We start from the raw sequence: 23,506 nt of genomic DNA, 5'->3' as shown, positions 1-23,506 counted from the left end.
ACATCATCAAGCTAACCTGTGCAATACTGCTCCCCAATAATACAAGTGTAATAATTGGATCATCACAGGGTCATTGAAAGGCGAAGGCCATGACCAAAAGAAAACACACAAAAGTACGCAATCAGCTACATACAAGCTACAACGTACCAAGCCTAGCATGCTCAACTAATTAAAGTAATAAACATACAACACGAATTCATTAATCAAGACTCCACACTTAAACAATTCAATCGACTCAACATACTTGCTAATCAATTCTAAACACTCGACTCTTTATATTTAATTTAATTAAGTTAGTTTGGAGTAAGCAATAGACGAGGTTGTCCAATCCACCAAATCATTTTGGTCCCAAATGACCATTTAAAATAAAAGTTTAGCGTGATGCAAGAATGGGCGCGACTCCATTCTCACAAAGTTAGCCAAGGATCCCATCTAACTTTCATTATAAAATAAAAATGTAAATACCAAAAGAGAAGAGGACATGTTGATCAAACAAGCCTCGGAAAGCCACGGGCTACCACCGTGTACCCCAACCCATAATTATCAAAACTCTAGAAGTGCACGCTTTCTAGAGTTTTATTGCTCATCCATGTTTCACTTTACGTGATTACAATTTTAATTAATAGCCGACTCAATCAAATAGACCATACATAAAAATCATACATCAATTTACTTTTAATCTTATTTAGGACAATGGTGATCACATCACAAATTGACCTTTAATTCCATTAAACTTCCAAATTATCAAAATTGTTGAACATAGTCAACCCACCTAGCCATTTCGACTTAATCCACTTTTACTCAACATACTAACAAGTCATGCTTGATGAATAAATAAAATAAATAACAACCTTGTGGAATAATTAATAAATTCATTCCACTTAAACCATTCAATTCCAATCCTTTAATAATCCAAATGTGGTTAACAAACCAATCCAATAAAATTATGCTTGTATCAACATTCCATACAAACAATTAATCCAATGTAATTTAACATGCTTGCATCCATAATTCCATACAAACATAATCAATTCACCAAAACATGTCTCATAAACATAAGCACATGGATTAATTAAATGTATAACCAAACAATTTTCATCCAAGTGTTCTCTAATCATGAAACTAAGTTCTTTTCTTTGGTACCTAAACATGGTACACTTACAACGAAGTAGACATGTACGTACCTCGTATAAACAATCCTTTGTGCCACTTTTAATCACTTAAAAGTCTCCTAAGAAATAATCACTTCCTAGAAAACAAGCAACAACAATAAATTAATACTTAACCAAATTTCCAGCAATATAAATTTGATTAAAAGTCCTTAAAACTTCATTAAAAACATGTTTTTATGCTTAATTAATCAATAGAAATACAATAGGAATAAAAGCCCCAAATTAATTGCTCATTAGAACCCTAAAATCCCAATTTGAACCAATTAAAACCCTAGGTTTTATAATCACAAAATCTGAAATTTTATAACATAATTAAAATATGAAATTATTAGTTTAAAACATCAAAAACATGATTTTGATACTAAAATTATAATCTTTATACCACAAAATCAAAACCCAAAACAATTAAATCAGTTCTAAGCAAAACTAAAAAAAAAAAGGGGGAGGGAAGGAAGGCCACGGTGGGCCGCTTGGTGGGTCGCCGACGGTGGTGGGCGGTGACTGGCGACCGGCGGTGGTGGCGGGCAGCAGGCAGCAGCAGTGAGCTATGCTCACGTGAAAAAAGAAAAGAAAGAAGAAGAAAAGAAAAGGAAAGAAAAAAAATAAGGGAAAAAAAATTAAAGAAATAAAATAAAGAGAAGAGAGTTTACCAACCTTTTTATGTGGGGAAAAATTTGGGGATGTATGAGGTATTTATAGGAGAGAGAGTGGTGTAGGGTAAGTAGTAAAATTGGGTCTCAAAAATTAATGGGCCAATTAAGTAAGTAAAGTGGGTTAGGTTTGTTTGTTGGACATAAATTATAAAATGATGGTCCATAAAAAATCATATTGTAATAAAAATAATTTTCCACCCAAAATAATTTGAAACTTTTGAAATTAAATTCCGGAAAAATACAAATAAATATTATAAATAAAATATAATTTCATTTATAATATATTTAAAAATACGGGGGATTACATACATAGATAAATTTATATTCGTATATGCTTAATAATGGCTTTTGTCCAATTTTTTTTTAATTGATATTTTGTAGGCCCGTCCATTATCGACCCGTTATTGACCCGCGACCCACATTGGTCTGACCCAATATCGACCTTATAAAATTTGACCCGCTTTGACCCGACCCGCACCGACCTTGACTCGACCCGCCCAATAACCAGGTCTAGTTAGAAGTACAGAAATAAGTCGATTAAAGAAATGAAAACAAATTATCTAATTGTAACATCCCATATATTACATAGAGAAGGTATTCACTAGTAGAAAAATACAAAAAGGCAACCCCTAAATGGCACCGGTTCAGGCCAAACCGGTGCCAAAAATCGGCCTAAAAATGGGCGGGTTTTTAGACAAAGAGAAATGGCACCGGTTCATATCAAACCGGTGCCAAAAATACAAATGGCACCGGTTTGAACCGGTTCCATAAGATGTTAAAAAAAAAAAACGATTCAGCACATAATAAACCCTAAATAAATTTGAGTCACTCCGCCTCTTTTTATTTCATTCCCTCTGAGCTCCTTCTCTCTCCTCTCTCCCTTCTCCTCCTCTCCCTTCTCTCTCCTCTCATATCCCTTATTATCTTCATCTCCCATGCATATTTGATCTAGCTCCTCTCTCTAAACCGATCTTCTTTCATCTCCTCTCCCTAGCTCCTTCGATCTCCTCTCTTTCTTTTACACCACCACAAATTCGACCACCGCCACAAAGCCCACCACCACAACATCACCACTGCCGCAAAGCCGCCGCCACCACCACAAAGGTCGACCGCCGCCGCAAAGCCCACCAACATCATCATCAACAACAATTTCTGGGTATCTTTCGAGGTTAGGGTTTATTTTAGGGGTTTAATTCGATGTTAATCGAGTTTGTTGGATTTAAATTTGGGTTTGATTTTGGATTTAAATCGATTTTTCTGGGTTTATTTAATTGATTATTGGATTTTAATTCGAGTTTTGTCAATTTTTCTGGGTATAATTATCCAAATTTAATCGGTTTTGTATTTTAATTCGATTTTTCTCGTTTTTTCTGGGTTTAATTTTGTGTTTGATTAATCGATTTTTCTGGGTATATGCATGTGTCTTTTGGGTTTTTTTTTTTTTTTAAGTTTTCTGGTTGTTTTAATTTTAAAAAAGAAAATTCGGGGATTTTGTATTTTTCTGGGTACATGCATGTTAAAAAAAAATGGATGAAGTACTTGTGTTAAGCCATTCTTGTTAAGTAATTCGGGGATTTTGTATTTTTTTTTTTTCAATTTTTCTTATAATTTTGAGTTTCTGGGTTTTTTATTTTCAGTTCGTGAGTATTTTTGGGGGTTTTTTCTTTTTATTGGGGGGGATTTCTGGGTTTATTTTCTTGCTTTTAATTTCGTGATTTCTGGGTTTAATTTTCGCAATTTTAGTTTATTGTGAGTTTTTATTAATTCGGTGTTTTAATTGATGCAGGTGAAGAATCAAAGTGTTGATTTTGGAATTTTTACTTTATTGTTGTATTTTTTTTTCGTTCGATGTGTATTTTTTTTTTTCTTTAATGTTGTAATTTTTTTTTATTTTTTTTTTGGATTTTGATGTTGTAATTTTTTTTATTTTTTTGTATTGTAAAATAACAATTTAATCATCAATATATTTCTGATTATATTTCGTATTCAAGCTTGTTATTAGGGGTGTCCGTTCGGTTTTCGGTTTGGATTTAGTCCAAATCCGATCCAATCCGAAATATAATTCGGTTTTCAATTTTTCAATCCGATCCAATCGGAATTTCTCTCTTGATCCAATCCGATCCAATCCGAATTAAAATTCGGTTATTTGGATCCGATCCGAAAATCCGAATTATAATACATTATTTTTTAGCTCCTAATACAATTATAAAAATAAAGCTTTAATACAACTAAAAGTCTTTAAAATAATGAGTAAAATAAATAGCTCAACGTCAAGTCATTAATTAATTAATACAAAGTCTCCCTAATTTATTTTTTGTAGTAGTAAGTATTTGACCTAAACTTCAAAAATTAAAAAAATCCATATTTATACAAGCTTAATTTTACAATTCGGTTTTCGGTTTGGATTGGATCCAATTAGGGTAAATCCGATCCAATCCGAAAATCCGAATTTCCAAAAAATCTCAATCCGATTTAAAGTTCGGATCCGATTCGAATTGATAATTCGGTTTGGAATGGATTGGATTTCGGTTTTTATCCGAATTATGGACACCCCTACTTGTTATATGTTTCTGATTATATTTTGATCAATATATCTCTGATTGTATATGTGGATAAAGCAAACTAAAAAAAAAAAAAAAAAAAAAAAAAAAAAAACATGAATTGGCACCGGTTAACCGGTGCCAATTGACTTTAATTCCCAACAAAAAAAAAAGAAATAGTTATGGCACCGGTTAACCGGTGCCAAAAATCAATTATGGCACCGGTTTGAACCGGTGCCAAAGAGGGGGGGTTTTTGGCACCCCTCACATTGGCACCGGTTCAAACCGGTGCCTTAGGCCGGGTTTGAACCGGTGTCATTTGCTATTTTTCTACTAGTGATTACGTCAGTTCGAAGTGACGCAAAATGCATATTTTGATATTCTCTAAGGCTTGATGATATCCTCATCCAGCCATGATATCATATAGCCAGTAGAGGATATCATTCGGCTAGTAGAGGATATCACCCAGCTATTGGAGGATATCATCCAGCCAATTGAGGATATCAAATTCCGCATTTCATCAGTCCATTGTGTATTACATTTCATCAAGTAAGAGCTAATAAAAGGAAAGTAATTCAAACTACAAAGCATTTTGAATGAGCTCTCGATTATGGTAACAACATGAGAGGGTTCAGATCCTAATAAAACCAATTGAAAAGACTTTATTATCACTATTATTGCTTGCATGCAGGCTCAAAAGAACTAACAAGGACTTCATTTATGTAATAGTCTTTATAAATGATATTTATTTTACCTAATTAAATATGCCTAAATAAAGTATTTAGCCCTATCAATATTACACCAAGTACAACTCCCGTAACAATGCACATAGAGTTGTACTTGATCAATTCAGCATGAAACAACTCTTCAAGTCTTTGAAACTGTCTGTCATCGATTTTCACCAACAAGAGTATCAAGTTTAGATATTTCTTGTATAGCCATGCTGTCATTGAAGTCAATTTTTGCCCTAAAAAAGTTGTGAGTTGAACCTAAAAATGCACAATAATAATGATATGTTGTGACATCTTCTCGTTACAAAAGGAATTAAAAAATATAGGGAAATTCTCTTTGGTAACACCATATTTTTACTTTTCTCAGTGGTGAATTACAAAAATTCTTATTATATTTGGTAAACCTGAATTTTTATATTAAGCTAACCATGACCATTAATGATAAACTGTAGTTAAATATTTAACTATAGTTAGTTTATTTATTTATTTTATTTTATTTTATTAACTTAAAAAAATTATTTTTTTATTAAAATTAACCATCCCTTCCCCAACCAATCAGCCACCCCTTCCCCAACCAATCAGCCACCACTCTTCCCCCCACCCACGCCGACGCCGATCCCATTCTCGTCGGCGCGCCGACCTTCCCTCCCAGCCATGAATCGACAAAAGCCAAAACCGCTACTATACAACAACATCAATCAGCCAAACACCTTCCCCGTCCTCAATTTCGATCTTCACCGTCAATCGCCGACGTCTTTTTCGATCAATTCGCTTCCAATTCGTCCTTATCTCTCTTCGTTGAGATTTGATGAGTGATTTCTTTTCCGTCGACCAAACAAACAATGGAGATTAGCAAGAGAAAAATTGGGGATTTTTTTAGGGTTAGGGTTTAGGGTGGAAATCGGGAAGTGGGGAATCGGGAAGAGCATCGGAGTTCGACAGGAAAGGGGTTAAGGTGTGGTTGCGGATTTCAGGGATGAGGATGAGAGGCTGGCGAATTTCGGGGGTGGGGGATGAGCGGCTGGCGGTTTTCAGAGGTAAGGGATAAGAGGTTGGTGGTTTTCGGGAGTGAGGGGGTGAGCGGCAGGTGGTTTTCGGGGGTGGGGGATGGAATGTTTCAGGGTTTTCGAGGAAGGGGAGAGGTGTGGGATGGTCGCCGGCGTTAAGGGGTTTGGGTGCCGGCAAGTCGGCAACGAAGTAAGGTGGCGCTGGCGGAGGGGAGGGGGGCTGGGGTTGGCTGGGGCACCGGTGGGTGGGGTTGGGTTTTTATTTTTTATTTTATAAAAGTAATTAATTATTTTAAAAAATATAAAAACTAACTATGGTTAATGAGTTTAAGTTAAAATAAGTATTATCTTTGGTAATCAAAAACTTAGGTTTACCAAAGATAATGAGAATTTTTGTAATTCACCATTGAGAAAAGTAAAAAGTATGGTGTTACCAAAGAGAATTTCCCAAAAATATATAATTTTAATTAAATAGTGAAATTAGAGTGTTGTAAGAAAGCTAAACCGATTGACAGAAAATCTGGTGGTTGTTAAGATAGATGTTTTTAACAATTTAATATTTGTTTTTTTTTTTTTTTGAGGAATCAATTTAATATTTGTTAGATTCACATAAATCCATCATTTTCTGGGTTATCAGTATAATCATATATAACATCTTGACCATTCGAGGTCTAGATTGCTTCGTTGTTCTAATTTTAGGCTTAGTTTTCACATGATATTTTTTCACATAATTTGTTAATTTATTAATAATATTAATATATTTTGTTTCAGGTTTATTATTTCGAATCCAATTAAATTATTAGTTTGGTCAAATTAATTTCAAAATAAGTAATTGCAATCAATATTCATAACTACATTCAATGTGTGTATGAGCAATTGCGGGTTTATTTAATTTTTGTTTTATATTAACATTAGAATTTTTGTAATGTTTTTGTCTTGAAATTGTACGATAATAATTGTAAAATAGATATAATCATGCTTAGATTTTCTAAATGTTGCCATGGTAGTAGATCGAGCTTTATTTGGGGTAGTTGGTAGGTAATAGAGATGGGATGTAGATGGGCACTTAGAGAGTTTGGAGTGATCAATGGCTGAACAGACCACCTTCATTTAGAGTCACTTCAAGAAGAAACAGATTTGATGCTTGCTGATGGTGGGGGCTAGAATACGGATCTGATGGAGGCAAATTTTATTCCATTTGAGGCGGAGGAGATTTTAAATATGCCGATTTCTATTGATGATATATACTTTTGGAGCTACAAAATTCTGGTTCATATTTTTGTAAAATTTGACTATCATTTCATTTCTTTAAATTGGAAAATGGAAGAAGGTAGTGTTGGTTCTTCAATGTCGTCTGATTTATGGAAGAAGATTTGGAAGCTAAAAGTTCCACCGAAGGTACGAGACTTTATTTGAAGACTTTCTAAAGTGGTTATTCCTACTAATAAAGGCTTGAATGTAATAATTGATAATATTTCTCCTCTCTATAGAAGATAGATGTGATTTTATTACATGTGGAAACGGAGTTACATGCTATATTGGGCTGTGATTTTATTACTAGTGCTTGGGATAACGTGGAGATTATGGTTAATTGTCCAAAATTTACCATGGTGGGTGACTGGTTGGATTGGGTCTTGTCAAAATCAAGAGAAGATAAAATTGATGTTGTGACATTAGCTTAATTGGGAAGCCTGGAATGAGAGAAATGTTGTATGATACTCTGCCTAGACATCATTCTAAAGTGGGGGTTGTTGTTGTCAACGCTGGACATTTCGTTAGGCGCGAGATGAGGGGGTTGCCGTTGCCCCTCAGAACACCAACAACAGCAGGCGAAGACGAGAGGAGGTGAGCTAGCTAGTGTCCAACTGAGATAGGTACACTAAAAGTGAATGTGGATAGGGCGGTTTTGGGTGACGTTGGAACAGGTATGGGTGTTGTTATTCGAGATTATAAAGGTGGGAATGTGGTGCGGGTAGCATGTCAGCAAGTTCGTAGCAGGTTGGAAGCAGGGATAGCTGAAGCGAAAGCAATGAGTTTAGGTTTGAAATGGTTGTTCAATGTGAGGCAAGGAGGGTTTTAATTGAAAGTGATTGTGAGATCTTAGTCTCGTTAGTTCAGGGGAAGCGTATTGATGTTCCTTTCTTGGGTATGCTTGCTAGGGAAATTAGGAGCATTACTTGTTTTTTTTTTTTTTTTTTTTATATATATAGTATCATTCTTGTTCATGTTTTCCGGGAAGGGAATTGTGTTGCCCATGCTATGGTTCACCTTAACCCACTCAATTATGTGACTCGAATGTGGGTTGGGGGTTGTCCAAGTATGATGAAGGATGTCGTTGCTTCCGATTTTTGCTTAAGTTTTAATAATAATTAGTCGTAGTCGACTTTCTCGAAAAAATATAAAATATATTTTTTTTCACATAGGCCCTGTGAACTAAAATTAATTTTACTAAACTCAATTTATTTTTGCCGAATTGAAATTATTTTTACTAAATATTTTTTTATAAGGTGAAGTGAACGTCTTTAGTCTTTACAATACAACAATCAAAATATGTTCTAAAAATACTAATAAATGTCAAAAGTCATTGAGATAAAGAAGAACAAGAATCATAAACACCATTAACTTTATAAAATAAACATAAATAAAATCGAAAACATCTTTTTAACTTTATAAAATAAACATAAATAAAATCGAAAACATCTTTATTGGGTTTTCATTAGGATTTGCATATATACTTTGTTAATAATACATCCGTGAACTATATACCTAACTAAGATGCAAGCATTTATTCAATTGAAGTGAATAACACGGGAACGTGAAGAAGGTGCATTCTTTTGACCAAAAACGCAATCTCCTTTCTAGTGCTAATTGGTATTTGGTACCCCACCAAGTCTAAAGTCACCTCCGTAACCAAGATAGACAATTGCTACCCATTCAACAACCAATTAAAAACAAAATACAACAACCAATCAAATCAAAAACAAAAACAAATAAACTATAGACTGGTATAAAGTATTATTTCTATTTCATAATACTTGACATAGTTTTTTATCAAAAGAGAATACTTGACATACTTTAATTAGACAACACATAAATTTAACCACTAATATATATATGAGCGTATACATTTTCTCAGGAAAAAAAATGATAATGTTTGAGTTAAATTTTTTTTTAAAAAAAGTCAAATTATGTTAATTCCTTTTGAAACGGAGGTAATAGCATTTTGTAAATATTATTGTAATTTTAGCAGGAGACTTTTTCGTAACATGAAACAGAAAAGAAAAAAAAAAAACCGTACCCAAGCTCTTAATTATAGACATCCTACATATAGGTAACAATTTTTCATGCATAAAAGCCGGTTTTTTTTTATCTTTTGTTAAAAGGCATCCTTATCTTACTATATACATGATACAATCACTCGTCTTACTCATGAGTTACTATTTTATAACTAAGATTACCGTAAACAAGAAGCTAATTAAGGCTAATTGATGTCATCATCAACATTAAGCGTGTTTGAACAAGAACACTTTGAACAATCAAAACAAAGGATTTAATTTTTAATTTTTAGTATTTTTTTATTTTTTAAGAAATTAAAATATTAGGCAAATTGAATTAATGCTTAGTCCCCTCCATGCAATGCCAAAGTCCAACCAAACCCATCACCTTCAAAAACCCTCCTTTTCTCTAAGATCCTTTTTTATTTATGGGTTAACCATCAACTTGTTCATCTTTTTTCCATGGCACCAAACCAAAAAACAACTCAACAAAAGAAACCTAAAGCCAATTGTTTTCTAAATTGTTTTGGAATTTCTTCAAAACCCACTTCCTCAAAGAAGAAGAAGCCTAAGAAAATCGACGCTCGAAAGAAGTTCTTCAAGTTCAAGTTATTAAGATGGCCTAAGCTTAAAGTCATAACCATTGAGAAGAGAAGATTTAGCTTTGATGATGCTAAAGCAGCAACTCTCAAAACCAGCCATGATATAATACTTGAAGCAACAAAAGCTCACCAACAACGCAAACGTATTGATCACCATGTCTCAAACCTTGTCCAAGAGGTATGTAATAATAATACTCTAGATCATATCTCTGGTTCAAAATTACTATTTTAGGATGTTCGGAAAAATATATTCATTGTCGTTGACAATACCAAAAAAATATATGGTCTATGATTTATGAACAAAAAAGTTAATTTGAAACTACTTAAATTAAGAAATTAAATTTGAGTAAAAAAAATGAAAAATGGTTTTTTCTTTTTTTTTTTTTTTGGGAAAAAAGAAAAATGTTATTTTTTAATCTTGATGAATGATATAAATTAGTTGATTGATTAAATTTTTTTATATATATCAATTAATTCAGCCAAAGGTGCCCTCCAAAGGAATAATCATCCCTAAAGACATACAAAATCATCCAAAGATTCAATCAAATTGCGACACATGTCATAGAGAAGATGTGGCCGATCATAAGGCAACAAGCGTTGTCGTCAGAGGTTCTTGGTCTACTAATAAAGTTATCAAGGATTCACTGCTCGGAATGGCAATTATGATAGCGATGTTGGTTATTATGTCAATTTGGGGACGATTTTGTGCGATTTTATGCATGTCAGCTTGGCTATATTGCATACCACTTTTTCGAGTAACTAGAGATGTTGCAATTACACAAAATAATACAAACATAAAATTGGATAACACGGGTAAGACGACCAAAAATTTAAACTTAGAATTGTACAAGAAGAAAGTGGTGCTACAAGGACTTCTTCAAAGGGATCACAAAAATGCTATTGGCATTTCGTGACATACAAGTTGTCAGCTTCATTAGTCATAAAATGTCATTAATTTTAGAGGTGCAAATTAAATACATCTCTTTTTTACTCACCATATTTGCCAAATTTTGAAGAAATCGGATGCTTACCAAAGTGTCGCAACAATACTACATTCAAATTAATTTTTTTTTCTTTGTTAACAACTCTCTTTTATTTGCCATCTTTTCATCCCTAGTGTAGATACTATGCTCTATATTTAACTTTTCAACTTAAAAAATTGTATATTATTCATCCAATTACATCCAAGCTGGAGACTTTTTTTTTTTTTTTAAAAAAAAAAAAAAACTTTAAAATGTGGGTTTTTGCTTGCTTCTTGAGTTCTTGTAAAACCAATAAAAATGAAGCTAAAAGAAGTTTGCTTGGAAGAATTTTCTTTTTAAATGAAGGTAATACTAGTAATTTTTCTTAGCATGTTATTATTAGTATGTAAATAATGTAATATACGGAGTACTCCGTAGTATTTTCTTCTTGTTATTACTTATTAGTACTCGTAGTATGTAATACTAGTAATTTTTTTTTCAATTTATTATTTCCAATCGTATTCATGGCAAAGTAATTAATAATGATAATAACACATAGCTTCTTTTTTAATCCTATCATAATCAAAGTAGTTTTTTTTTTTTTTAAAGCAATAATCAAATTAGCTTTTAATATAACTAGATGTTAGGATTATAAATAAGCATTTAATATCTCTTTTTATTTGAATTAATTTAGAAATATATGACAAAATAATGCATGAATTATATTTCATGTATTCCGTAAGCCTCAAATTACACCATAACCATCACTCATAAATCAATTTTTTTACTAGATTTTTTCTAAGAGCAAGGAAAAGAACAATAGATATGTATAGAGCAATAGATGAGAGAATGAAAGGATTTTATTTTATTTTATTTTATTTTTTTGGTACTGAAATCTGCAATGCAAGATGTAGATGAGATATGATTTTAACTTTTATGTGGGCTATGTGGCTAGATTTTGGATACTGTTCTAAATTTTTTTAACCAATTCAGTTAGTTGATATCCACGAAAAAAAAAAAAGGAAATATTTGAGGGGGAACTATGGCATAAGATGAGGTCTTGAAATGTGACTTTGTGTTAGGCTGTTAGGTTGATAATAGATTAATAGGGAGTAATAAAGATGATTAATTAATAGTTCCATATTTATTAATTCAATTACGAGTATAACTTACGTTAGCCTTGGCAAGATTTTATTGATAAATGAATAATTTGTCCTAGAATGAATGTACTTATGTACATGTCAATATTTTACCGTCCTGTTGACCAAACCCAACAATTAATATATTGGTGCAACTGTATGATATTCATCATTCATTAATACCCATTATTTTGATTAATTTTGCCTTAAGTAATTCTACCAACTCTAATCCATTTTCCTGAAACAGTCGGCACAATATATAACGAATTAATAAAAAGAAAATTAAAATTAAAAATAATATCTACTTATGTTTATCTATGTACTTGTATCTTCTTTAAAACACGTGTCAAGATGACTATGTTCATATTTAGTTTTAATTTTTGAGGGAATATAAAAATTTAATTATGATTGGTGGATAATACTCCCTTCATTTCTTAATACAATGCTTTTTTTGAGCATTTATTCCTTACATAATAAAGAGAAAGAGTCATTGTATTAAGGGACGGAAAGAGTACCAAATACAGATTACAGAGTATTATTAAGAAAAGGAAAATTTCACATTTACTACCAGGGAAAGCACCATGTTTCACATTTGCTACCCCTTTAAAATTTTATTTTATTTTACTACCACCGAAACACACTAACTTTCATAATCACTACCACTTAACGGAATCCGTTAGATTTCCGTTAAGTTTATTAAAAAAAATAAAATAAAATAAAATAATAAATAAATAAATAAATATAAAATGAAAAAACCACCTAAAATACCCTAGCCCTCCCCGTCATCCACCCTCCCCCCTCCCCCTGTCGGCGGCCAGCGCCCAAACCCGCGGCCGGCGCTGGCGATTCGGGTCGGAATCGGACCCCTCCCCTTCCCCACCCAAAACCGACAATCCTAACCCTAATCCCCCTGCCCGAAACCACCCTAAACGAGTTTTAGGGTTCCGCTTAAGGTGGTTTTTGGTGGCAGGGAAATCCTTCGTTGCGGCCATAATAGGGAACGGGGGACAAGGAGGGGCTGGATCGGGTTTCGAGGGAGAGGGGCTGGGATCGACGGGGGTTTCGAGGGGAGAGGGGCAAGGATCGACGGGGGTTTCGAGGGAAGAGGGGCTGGGATCGACGGTGGTTTCAAGGGGAGAGAGGGGCTGGGATCGACGGGGGTAGGGGAGAGAGGGGCTGGGATCGACGAAGGTTTTCGAGGGGAGAGGGGCTGAGATTGAGGTGGGTTTCGTGGGAGAGAGGGGATGATCGGGTTTTCGAGGGGCTGGGAATGCGACGTCGACGCCGACAATTAGGGTGGTCGGAGTCGCGGGCAGCAGGGGATTGGGCTCAGGCGACTATGGCAGTGGCTTGGTGGTTGGGCTGGACGGCGAGTGGTGGTTGCGGCGGATTGGCAGCTGGTGGGTGGGAAGGAGTGGTGGTTGGACGGTGGTTGGGTGGTGGTAACGGAAATCTAACGGTGTAAGTCAAGTGGTAGTGATTATAACAGTTAGTGTGTTTGGGTGGTAGTAATATAAAATAAAAAATTAAAGGGGTAGCAAATGTGAAAAAGGGTCCTTTTGCTGGTAGCAAATGTGAAATTTTCCTTAAGAAAACCAGAAGATTAAAAACTTTCGTACGAGGTAACCCAAAACAATTGTTTTTTTTTTAATATAATAACACGTACAAGTATATCTTTAATTTCTTTTAAGTATTAGAAATTGCATTCTTTGTGACAGCAAGCTGAAGAATCAAGGGTATTTAAAATCAAATCAAACATTAGACTCAATTGCCAGCGTCTTGCCTAATTTTGTATTCAATTCTAAGCCAGCAGCGCAAATTAGACAATCAATCGCAATCGTCTATAATGTTACGATAATGATAAATTAAACACGGATTAATCCAACTATTACCGTACTGATTATTTTAAACATGTTTATGGTCAAAGTTACTTCTCAACTGTTTTAATTGAATTTACTCTCAAACTCTACTCAATAGCCAATAGGAGTTATGGGACTCAAGTGACCCAGCCAAATCGATTCGACTAATTTTATCCTGAAACTCTACTCAAGGGACTCAAGTGATCGACCCAGCTATAAAAATCGATTTGGTAAAGACTCAAGTGGAAAGTTGGCCTAGCCTCGCCAAGCTAGTTGAGTGGAGAGGAATCATACGATGGTTGCGCTCTCAGCCCCCAACTCGATTAGGCAGAGCTAGATCAACTCAAATACGATAGATCTAAAAGCACTCCAATTAGATCTAATGACCTAATGTTGAGGTTCACAGAACACTAAAAGCACTCCAATTAGATCTAAAAGTCTGTCACAGAGCCCATAAAAACATGAACGTTACAAAATGTTGCTTTTCCTAAGTCGGCAAAGAGTGGATACGGTATTCCTAAGCCATTTCCTGATTTCTGATAAATCGCAGAGTATAAGGTGTCGTTTGGATGGCAAATAAAAACATGGGAATTGAAATTCTTTGGAGTTGTTTGGTTGACAAATTCACCATCTTAGCTCACCACTTGCCAGCACAAACAACGCAAAGTCATGCCCTTTTGATATGCACAAATAAAGGACAGTAATGAATCATGATGGCTATGTTACTATGGAAAGAATTATCCAATAACACCTCCACCTAGAGTGACAGATACTCTGTAAGTTCCATAAAATGAAATGGAGAAGGCAAAAAAATACACAGCTGAAAGTATTCAACAAAACGTATAAGCGCTTGCCATGTTCAATGATTGCTCTATCTGGATTTTATCAATACCGCATAAATCTCAATTCAGCAACAATCAACAAAAGCTGTTCTCCAAACTTCAACATCTTCCGGAGTGATGTTCAACCATTATTCATCTACTATGTTAGAAGAAACGTTTCTCTCACGATTGACCATCTGCCCACAGAAATAAAAACCTTAAGACGTCATATTACGCAATTGGATAACTTCGACAAGGTAAAATACACACGCACACACAACCAAATAAAAGAAAGGGAAAAAAGTAAAGCATGTTACAGACAAGTCACCATCAATAGGAAAGGGTGGAGAACATGACATCAAAAATATCTGATTTTAAATGTTTCAGATATGATCAAATAACAAATAAATAAATAAAATCGGTCGAAACAATATGCCAATCCCCTCATTGAAACTTTCTAACACATGAAACACAAAATTTAATTTTATAGGATAAACTATTCACCCTAAGATACAACTGTATCGTTCATGGCTAATGCATCCACAAGCTTAAATAAAACAAATACAGCATGGTCTACAGAATATTCCATTTCTCACCAACACTTGTGCAATGAACTAGTCCAAGGGGAAGGGGTAGGTGTAACAGCATAAGCAATGCATAATCAGTTGTAAGAATAAGCTTTTAGGAGAAGCTAGTCAGTAAGTTAGACTAAGAAATGCTAATTTAAAGAGAAGAATAGCGATAAACCACAAAGAATATTATTGAAAGTTTTCTTTAGTTTATTTTACACTTTAGGAGAGAACAAGCATCTCAAAAGCTTGTATTGTCTTTTAAAGTTTTAATTCCAGCTTGTAATGCAAATTTTCATATTCTTTTCAGTTCATAACTTCTGGTGAAATCTCCAGCAGTTTTAAATACTTATTTCAGATTCCAAAACAGATAGAAAGACAAACTTATGATGGCTAGACAGGGAAATGGGATGCATATTATAGAATCATGCTACAAGTGGTGGTCAGTCAGTCATGAATACTAATAATTAGACTAGTGGGAATTAAAAATCTTTTAATCTAACAGCATGATAAAATGTTATATAGGAATAAACAGTGATGACTTATGTGCCAATGTATTAAATGTTGATGCAAATTTCTTTTGTAATGCATCTCTAATCTATCAAAGATATGTTTTCATCACATTGACATATTAGACTCACCATACAAAATCACAAACGTACTCATAAACATCACCTCAATCAACAACATTTGGTTGCTTATACTTTGTATCTGAATCCAAAATGGCATGTTTAGGAGGTGATCATGGATCAGACAGAAATTAACCATGCCATTTTAGAGAGTGTAAAATGTCTGGTGCAAAAGTTCTTAAGTCACAGAGAGCATTGCTTCTATTGAATTTTGTGAGTTATAAGGTGAATCCTACCGGTCAGACCGATTTACTACATCTACTTCAAAGCACAAGGCTAGTAGTCAGTGGAGTACACTCACAGCATACTGGGTTTGAAGCAATATGTAGGTAAAAGACAACTTCGAAGATGTGTTGTCAGGGCCAAATGCCAGCACTATCCAAAACATGCTACACTACTCAATTCTTTAAGTGGTTGTATTTGGCTACTATGAGATGAAGATAAAGTAGAGTTTCCAATTTGGGACAGCAGTTACCACAAGATGAAGTTAAAGCACAAAGGGTCCTTGGAAACTAAGAGAAAAGGTGCAAGATGCAGGCATGCACTTCACATATGCAAGGCACATTTATTGATTTTATTTTGTGTGGGGGGAGTATAATTTCAGTATATGAGCCCCAGTACAAGTAAAAGTTAAGACATGTGAAAGAAAATGAAACTAAAAAAGAAAAAGAATATTAGAATATAAGTCACTGCATGGGAAACAAAAGTTGAAAACACACTGACAACTCAAGACTTGATATTTTCAACATGTGAGCTAGAAAATTTGAAGCAACAGAGAAATAGAAAAAAGGAAAAATCTGCAAATCTAAAATGGATGAACAGCAATGACCACCAGAGGTAAAATGACCAAATACAGCCACCAAAAACAACTCACCAACAATCACGGTTACATTGTTATGTGACCAGTTAGTCAGTGACCTCCAATTTGATATTTATTAAATTAGGATATTTTTACCAAATTAGGGCAGTTAATTCTAGCGTCTACATGGAAGCAATTCCATCAAGGGCTTTGGATCATATAAGGATCTTAAAGCTGGGTACAACTTCATCCAGAGAAATTATAATTAAAGTCAGTATTCTCATAGAGCTTCTCCCCCTCTTCGTCTCTACTCTAAAACTACCAAGGCGCTGCACCAGGAGACACATGCATTGTGACAAGGTGTGTCAAAAGAGTCTTAGCCTATGTGAGCCTTTTTCCTAGGAACATTTGGGGCCTATGTTACTCGGACTCGGGTGCTTATGTTAAGCACATTTATGGGAAAAAAAAAAAATCATGCTTTTGGTTCAAAATAAAGTGGTGTGTCAGTGTGTGCCCAAAGACTCCATACTCATGTCGAGGTGTCAAAGACTGAACATGGTTACTTGAGAATTGAGATGAAATGAAGAATCAAAGTAACAGAGCCTTGACACTTTTCAAAATTAGGAACACAAGAAAAAGACCTTTGAATTTGTGGTCTGTGAACTCTGATGGCAGATGACAACACTTGCCCTGTGTGTTAGCGACTGTAGCGTGTGATAGTCAACCTGAGACAGCTACCAAATTAATCTTTGAATGCAGCTGCAGCCAAGAAATGTGTTGTGCTATACAGCCTATGCTTTTTTTTAGTGCATTAGGAAGACATAAGGAGGGACTATAGAAGCACAGAAGAAATAAGGTTAAGCATAGAGTCATCCTAGCAATTGAAGTTAACCATGAGAGAAAGTTCCTGTTTTTGATGTTTCTCTGAAAACAGTTACCTTGATTGTGGTAAATCACGTTATGTCTTAAGTGAGAAAAATCGAATTGGGTTGGCACCTTACTTTTTTTGTGAGCTAAAGCTCTTAGTAGGGGTAGGCCAGATGGCAATCACCATTTGACATTAATTTTCTTGGCAATGATGAGTATAACACTTTATTTAAGTCAAATCTTGGTGAAAATCCACAGAATCCTTCATTGCTTCTCCTCGCCCGGGCCAAAAATTAGTTATCACCACAAAGAAAAACATTTGATATACTGAACCACTCTTTCGTTCTTTGGTTTTTACAGACAATCTTACAAAAAAAGGGGGGATCTTAGTCTTTGAACTACTTACAGTAAGTTTCAGGCTTAATACAGAAATAGTGCTTCCCCACCCGATAGGAAATTAAACTCAAAGCTGGTTTATAATAAATCATGCCCCTGATGCCCACAGCCTAAGCTGGTCCACAATTCTCACTTTGTGATGTTTAAAAATAAGAAAAAGGAGAAACAGATCAAACTACAACAAGTTTGGCATATAAGGAATTTTCAGGAGCATTTAGAGCACCATATAAGCAAGCATTAAAATTTTACAGATGAGAAAAGAGATTTATAATTTACTGTAGAATTAAAAAAAATTCATGTGTCAGAGATTTTAATTTAATTTTTAAACTAATTACTCCCTCCATTTTGCTAAGTGTTACTTAGTAGCTACGCAACCCAAGGAAAACTAAAAATGGGGACCATAAATGTAGGTACTTTAGTATTAAAGAGAGAGAGAAAGAATGAGATTTATTAAATAAAATGGACCCTACACAGTGGGGTTGTTGTCAATTATTAAAAAAAATAGATAAAAAGTTGTCATAATAAGAATAAAGCAAAAGTGAGTAGAACTTAGAAAACGTATGAAAGCAGAAAGTGAGTAACACTCGGCAAAATGGAGGGGGTATCATTTATTATAATCAACGAATCAGACTAGAGATTTAAATTGAATTAGAATAAATAATAAGTCCTTTTTTCAAAAGAAAAAACCCATAGAGATAACAAGATATTCAAAAAGTTAGATTAAAAAAAAAGTGCATGCACAGGCTTAAACCTAGTTTGTAAATTGCTAGTTACTCAAGACCATAGACACACCCACATCCCAAGCCTACTTTTCCAAGCTAATCTTTATTTTCTACTCAATGTGAGAACACAACCATGTCAAGGAGGAAGGTTTGGGTTGACCTGTCAGAGTAAGGGGTTTTCAACAATTGCATTGAATCATTAATAATTCATATTGTTTCTACTTTAATGGATAATCAGTCTTCACCACAAATATAGAAAAAACAACTTGAAGCAAGTAGGCACTTTTCAGGGAAAAAAGGCTTTATCTGAACCGAATGTCAAATTAAGATCTCATCAGAAAATCAAACTTCCATTGAAGAGGAGCGAATGAAAGGATGTTTTTCAACCCCAGGATATGATGTATTGACATTAGAAGCAACTGAGGAGTAAAACTATTTTTAAGTTATACAGGCAGCAATAAAATCTCACCCACAAGAACTCCAAGCTAAGGGTGGAAACACTCATGGTCTCCAGTCTACATGTCCTAAGAAGCAGAAAGCAACACATTCTTCTCTCCTCTCTAAAAAGTATGAGATTCATCTCCTTTTGTACATGGGTGATGCCTCTTAGCTGTCTTTTACATATATTCATTATTACTCATCATTAAATATGATAATCATCAAGAAACAGCCAACAAAGCATGCTTAATTGCTTAAAGCTTTTGCTAATATCAGACTATCCACAGTTCCACACTGCCAACGATAGTAGCCAAGTAGCCCAACGTCAACTATCTTTCTCATGGTATTTCCATAGATGATTTATTGACTTAATGTCCTCACTCCTCACCCCCAAAATTCCTTTATCACAGAATAGGCAAAGGCTCATATCCCTGTAAATTAGTGAACTGACCAACATGACAAAATGAAAGCACGTGGAAATGTGATATGAAGCAAGTGAGGCAGCACCGCAGCACTAACAGGGGTTCAGGGTGCTTCAGAAGAAGTCATGGATTTGTATGCAGTTATACAGCATCCCACTATGGATCACAAATAAACAACAAAAACTGGATGTAATCTACTGCTACCAAATATAATGGGGTAAGAGTTATGTTGCAAATGTATTGCAAAAAAATTCAAAAAGTCAATTAACAAACAGCACGAAAAACAATAGACTTCCAAACACAACACTAAAACTTTGAAAGTACAAGTACACAAACACCTCTTTTGCGGTTTGCACCAATAAGTTTTATTCCTAAACCCAAACCCTTTCTTTCCACTAAAACACCATCTCTATGTTCAATCTCTCTTGTGTAATGATGGAGCACCATGTATTACAGTCTGCCAATCTAATATCCCACATTTAAAACTCAACCAGAGAAATTACCCTGCCTTTTAACACACAAAGACAACAAACGGTCATTGGTCACAAAATAAGCGAGGTAATAACACTTAAGATGTAATAAATTAGTTAACATTTGTCGTCAAGAGGATAAGAGTTAGTGTTGTTTTATAACATTTGTCATTAGTTAACATCACACACCTTGACATTCGAGGGGTTGCTTTGTACATTGAAACAGTTAAAACTGATTGTATGTAGAGAGATTTTAAGAGCTTCATATATTTTGTAGATAACCCCAACTTGCCACTGTATCCCATTCTTTGTCATGTGGTCATGTGATAATGTTGATGAAGTGTATTGCATAGTATTGTTCTCTTATTGTGAGAAGGTCTCAAGGTGATTAGAGAGTTGATGTTGCTGGAAGCTAGTTACATAATATACTACCAAAGTTAATGTTGACCTCAGGTTACAGGTATGGAAAGAAAAGTAGGAAATATATTGGTCACAAAGGTTTGGGGTTTGGCCAAGAGAATGACATTAAAAAATGTGGCACTTCTGCAAACAAAATGAGCGGGGAAGGGTATGATAATTGAATGGGTGACATCACCTCATAAGAATATCATTATGAGCTACCTATGCCAATATAGGATCCAAGTACAATAAGCCACATACAAAATTGACTTTCCCTTCCAGAACCCTATTGCAGGAATCCCCCTGGACAATCAAAGCCCAAGTCATGATCCTGCTTTTCCCTACCCACCTCCCCTTTCCCAATCCCATGAGAATCAACACTCTGCCATGCTACTTAGAACGGAGATAGAAACAGAAACCGGTGATTTGTCTCCACTAATTTTCCTGCTGTACATTTCAACTACAGTGATATTTACCCTACACATCACAAGTTTGAATGCACAAGTATTGACGTAAAAGTGAAAATAAAAGCTTAGGCAACAAAAGCAAAGAAAAAGTTCAGCATTTGCAGATCATAGAGTGCATATAGCAAGCTAATAAACAGTCCACTTCAACAGCATATCAAAAATTAATCACCAGAGTAATAAGTGGTGGCATCACTGGCATGTATGACACATACCTCACTTATGTATCCTTCTTTGGACCTTTGTCTTTCTCTTTGTCTTCAGCACCAACAGCATCACTTACCAAAGCTATGGGTCTCTCATTAATGACTTCATCGATAATCCCAAATTCTTTAGCCTCTTCTGGTGTCATAAAGTAATCTCTATCCATGTATTTTTGAATTATGTCAACAGATTGCCCTGTATGCTTAGAGTACAATGCATTCAACGAATCCCAGACACGGACAATTTGTTTTGTGTGAATAGTCATATCTTTTGCTTGCCCACTGTAACCCCCAGATGGCTGATGGACCATAACTGTCGCGTTTGGGAGTGACCTTCTCTCACCCTTGGTACCCGCTGACAATAGAAGAGAAGCCATCGATGCAGCCTGTCCTAAACAAATGGTACTGATTGGAGAGCGGATGTACTGCATTGTATCATAGATTGCAAGACCTGTATTTCAGAGAGATAATGACGTGGTGTCAATCAACACGATGGCTGAAAATGGTAAGCGAGTAAACAACTACAAGAACTCACCAGCACAATTTAAATTTTCTCCCTTGTCAAGATACACATACAGTTATACACTCCTTCCAGAAATAAATCACATACTCACATAATTTTAACTCCAGAGTGACATACTTTCCTAGTGGACCCTTTATAGCACATGTATCAATCTCAGTTTTTTACAGTCTCTCTCGCTCTCTCACACACACCACTCACCATCGATCATTCCAAATATGTTCATTTTAAGACATTGTGACAACAATTTCAAGAAGGCCTAAAATCCTGTATACTATTTAGGAAGCATTAGGTAAGTCTAAAGAAACAAGTGAGATTTTGCAACAACCCCTTCTTCCAGCATAAGAGACTACACGCACAACCACACTCTCTCACACACACAAAGTCCCACTTTTCATGTAGCTTCTTCCATTAGAGCACAATTTGAGAAATTCCAAGTTCCCATCTAAATTACAACAGAAAACTCCAAGTTCGCCTATGTATATGAAATATAAACCAAAACACTGGGGAACAAAAGGTCCCCTAAAATAGATAAAATCACAACAATCAAATCCTCAAGAAACAAAAGGAGAGCTTAAATAACCAAAACCCTTGTAAAAAAAAAAACACAAATTATATGACAATTACATGAATTCCCACAAAAATTCACATGCATTTCTGCAATTAAACCAAATGAACTGCTAAAAAAACCAAAATTGATAAAAATTAACAAACGCCCACATCATAAAAAACAACAAAATTTCAGAAAATCAAAGAAACAAAGGGAGAGTGAGTGAGAAAACTAACCAGCAGTAACAGCGCCACCAGGTGAATTGAGGTACATGTGAATAGGCTTAGAGGGGTTTTCAGATTCAAGGTAAAGAAGCTGAGCAACCACAACATGAGCAGTATCATCAGCGATTGGGCCATTGATGCAGATGATGCGCTCCTTCAGAAGACGAGAGAAGATATCATAGGCTCTCTCTCCTCGAGAAGAGTGCTCAATCACCATTGGAATTAAGCTGTATGCTCGGCATTTTTGAGGAATCAAGCCATTTGAGAACGACGACTGTGATGAGCGCAGTGAAAGGCCCTTGGTTATGGCGCTACGCAGCATCTTTGTCGCTCAGATTTGAGGAGGGAAGAAAGGTTTCTGGAATTGGACGAAGAAATGAGGGGAGGGTTTACTAGTTTTAGTTGTGTAGTGGGATCTGCTATAGACATGGGCATGGGTCGAGTCGCAATCTAGAATTAAGCCAGAAAAGTGAGTTGATAGGGTAGGGGGTCATGGGAAAGTGGTTAAGGGCGGTTTAAATGGAATTTGGCTTTGTTGTAAATATCGCCCTCGATATCTAACTAACGCCCGCAAAATAAAATAAAATTACGTATTTATATTTATAATAACGATTATAAAAATAATTAATTTTACCTAAATTTCACACTTTTACTGTACACAAAACTTTTTACCGTTCTCTCTAATGGTCAACGACCACTAACGCTCATCGAACAACCATCCTGAGTTTCAAAATCAAACAAATTTTTAAAATTTTGCAAATTCAAATTCGTTAGATCTTATGGACGATGATGAAATACTAGAAACACAACCTTAGACGCTCGCCAAAGGCTCGTCGAACCGTACGGAATAGGTATGTCTCGATAATTTTTTTTAAAAAAAATCGAAACCCAAGAAACGCCTAGAATTTTTGAATACCCTAGGCTGAAACATCTAGTTTTTTTTAAACATCCTAGGCTATTCGAAAAAACTAGGCGTTTCAGCCTAGGGTATTCTAAAAAACTAGGTGTTTCACCTTAAACGCCCAAATTTTTCATACAACCACACGGTTGTTCGCACGAACTAGGCGTTTGAG

The 23,506-nt window shown here is 35.0% G+C and overlaps 2 protein-coding genes across 2 annotated transcripts; one reads left to right on the top strand and one right to left on the bottom strand.

Moving 5' to 3' along the window:
* Positions 1-9,735: 9,735 nt before the first annotated feature.
* Positions 9,736-10,974, top strand: LOC110702081 (uncharacterized protein At5g23160-like). Its single transcript, XM_021879730.1, has 2 exons — positions 9,736-10,158; positions 10,460-10,974. The coding sequence occupies exons 1-2, from the start codon at positions 9,841-9,843 to the stop codon at positions 10,892-10,894; spliced, it is 753 nt and encodes a 250-aa protein (XP_021735422.1). The 5' UTR covers positions 9,736-9,840; the 3' UTR covers positions 10,895-10,974.
* A 3,662-nt stretch (positions 10,975-14,636) lies between these two features.
* Positions 14,637-22,906, bottom strand: LOC110702080 (ATP-dependent Clp protease proteolytic subunit 2, mitochondrial-like). The gene is made up of 3 exons (XM_021879729.1): positions 22,446-22,906; positions 21,152-21,590; positions 14,637-14,958 (listed from the first exon to the last, which is right to left on the bottom strand). The coding sequence occupies exons 1-2, from the start codon at positions 22,753-22,755 to the stop codon at positions 21,157-21,159; spliced, it is 744 nt and encodes a 247-aa protein (XP_021735421.1). The 5' UTR covers positions 22,756-22,906; the 3' UTR covers positions 14,637-14,958; positions 21,152-21,156.
* Positions 22,907-23,506: the final 600 nt, after the last annotated feature.

This window comes from Chenopodium quinoa, unplaced genomic scaffold (genome assembly GCF_001683475.1).
Source record: "Chenopodium quinoa cultivar QQ74 unplaced genomic scaffold, ASM168347v1, whole genome shotgun sequence".
In the NCBI taxonomy this organism is placed as follows: Eukaryota; Viridiplantae; Streptophyta; class Magnoliopsida; order Caryophyllales; family Amaranthaceae; genus Chenopodium; species Chenopodium quinoa.
Note: the sequence above shows the minus strand (reverse complement) of the source record. Positions and strands in the feature narration are given on the sequence as shown.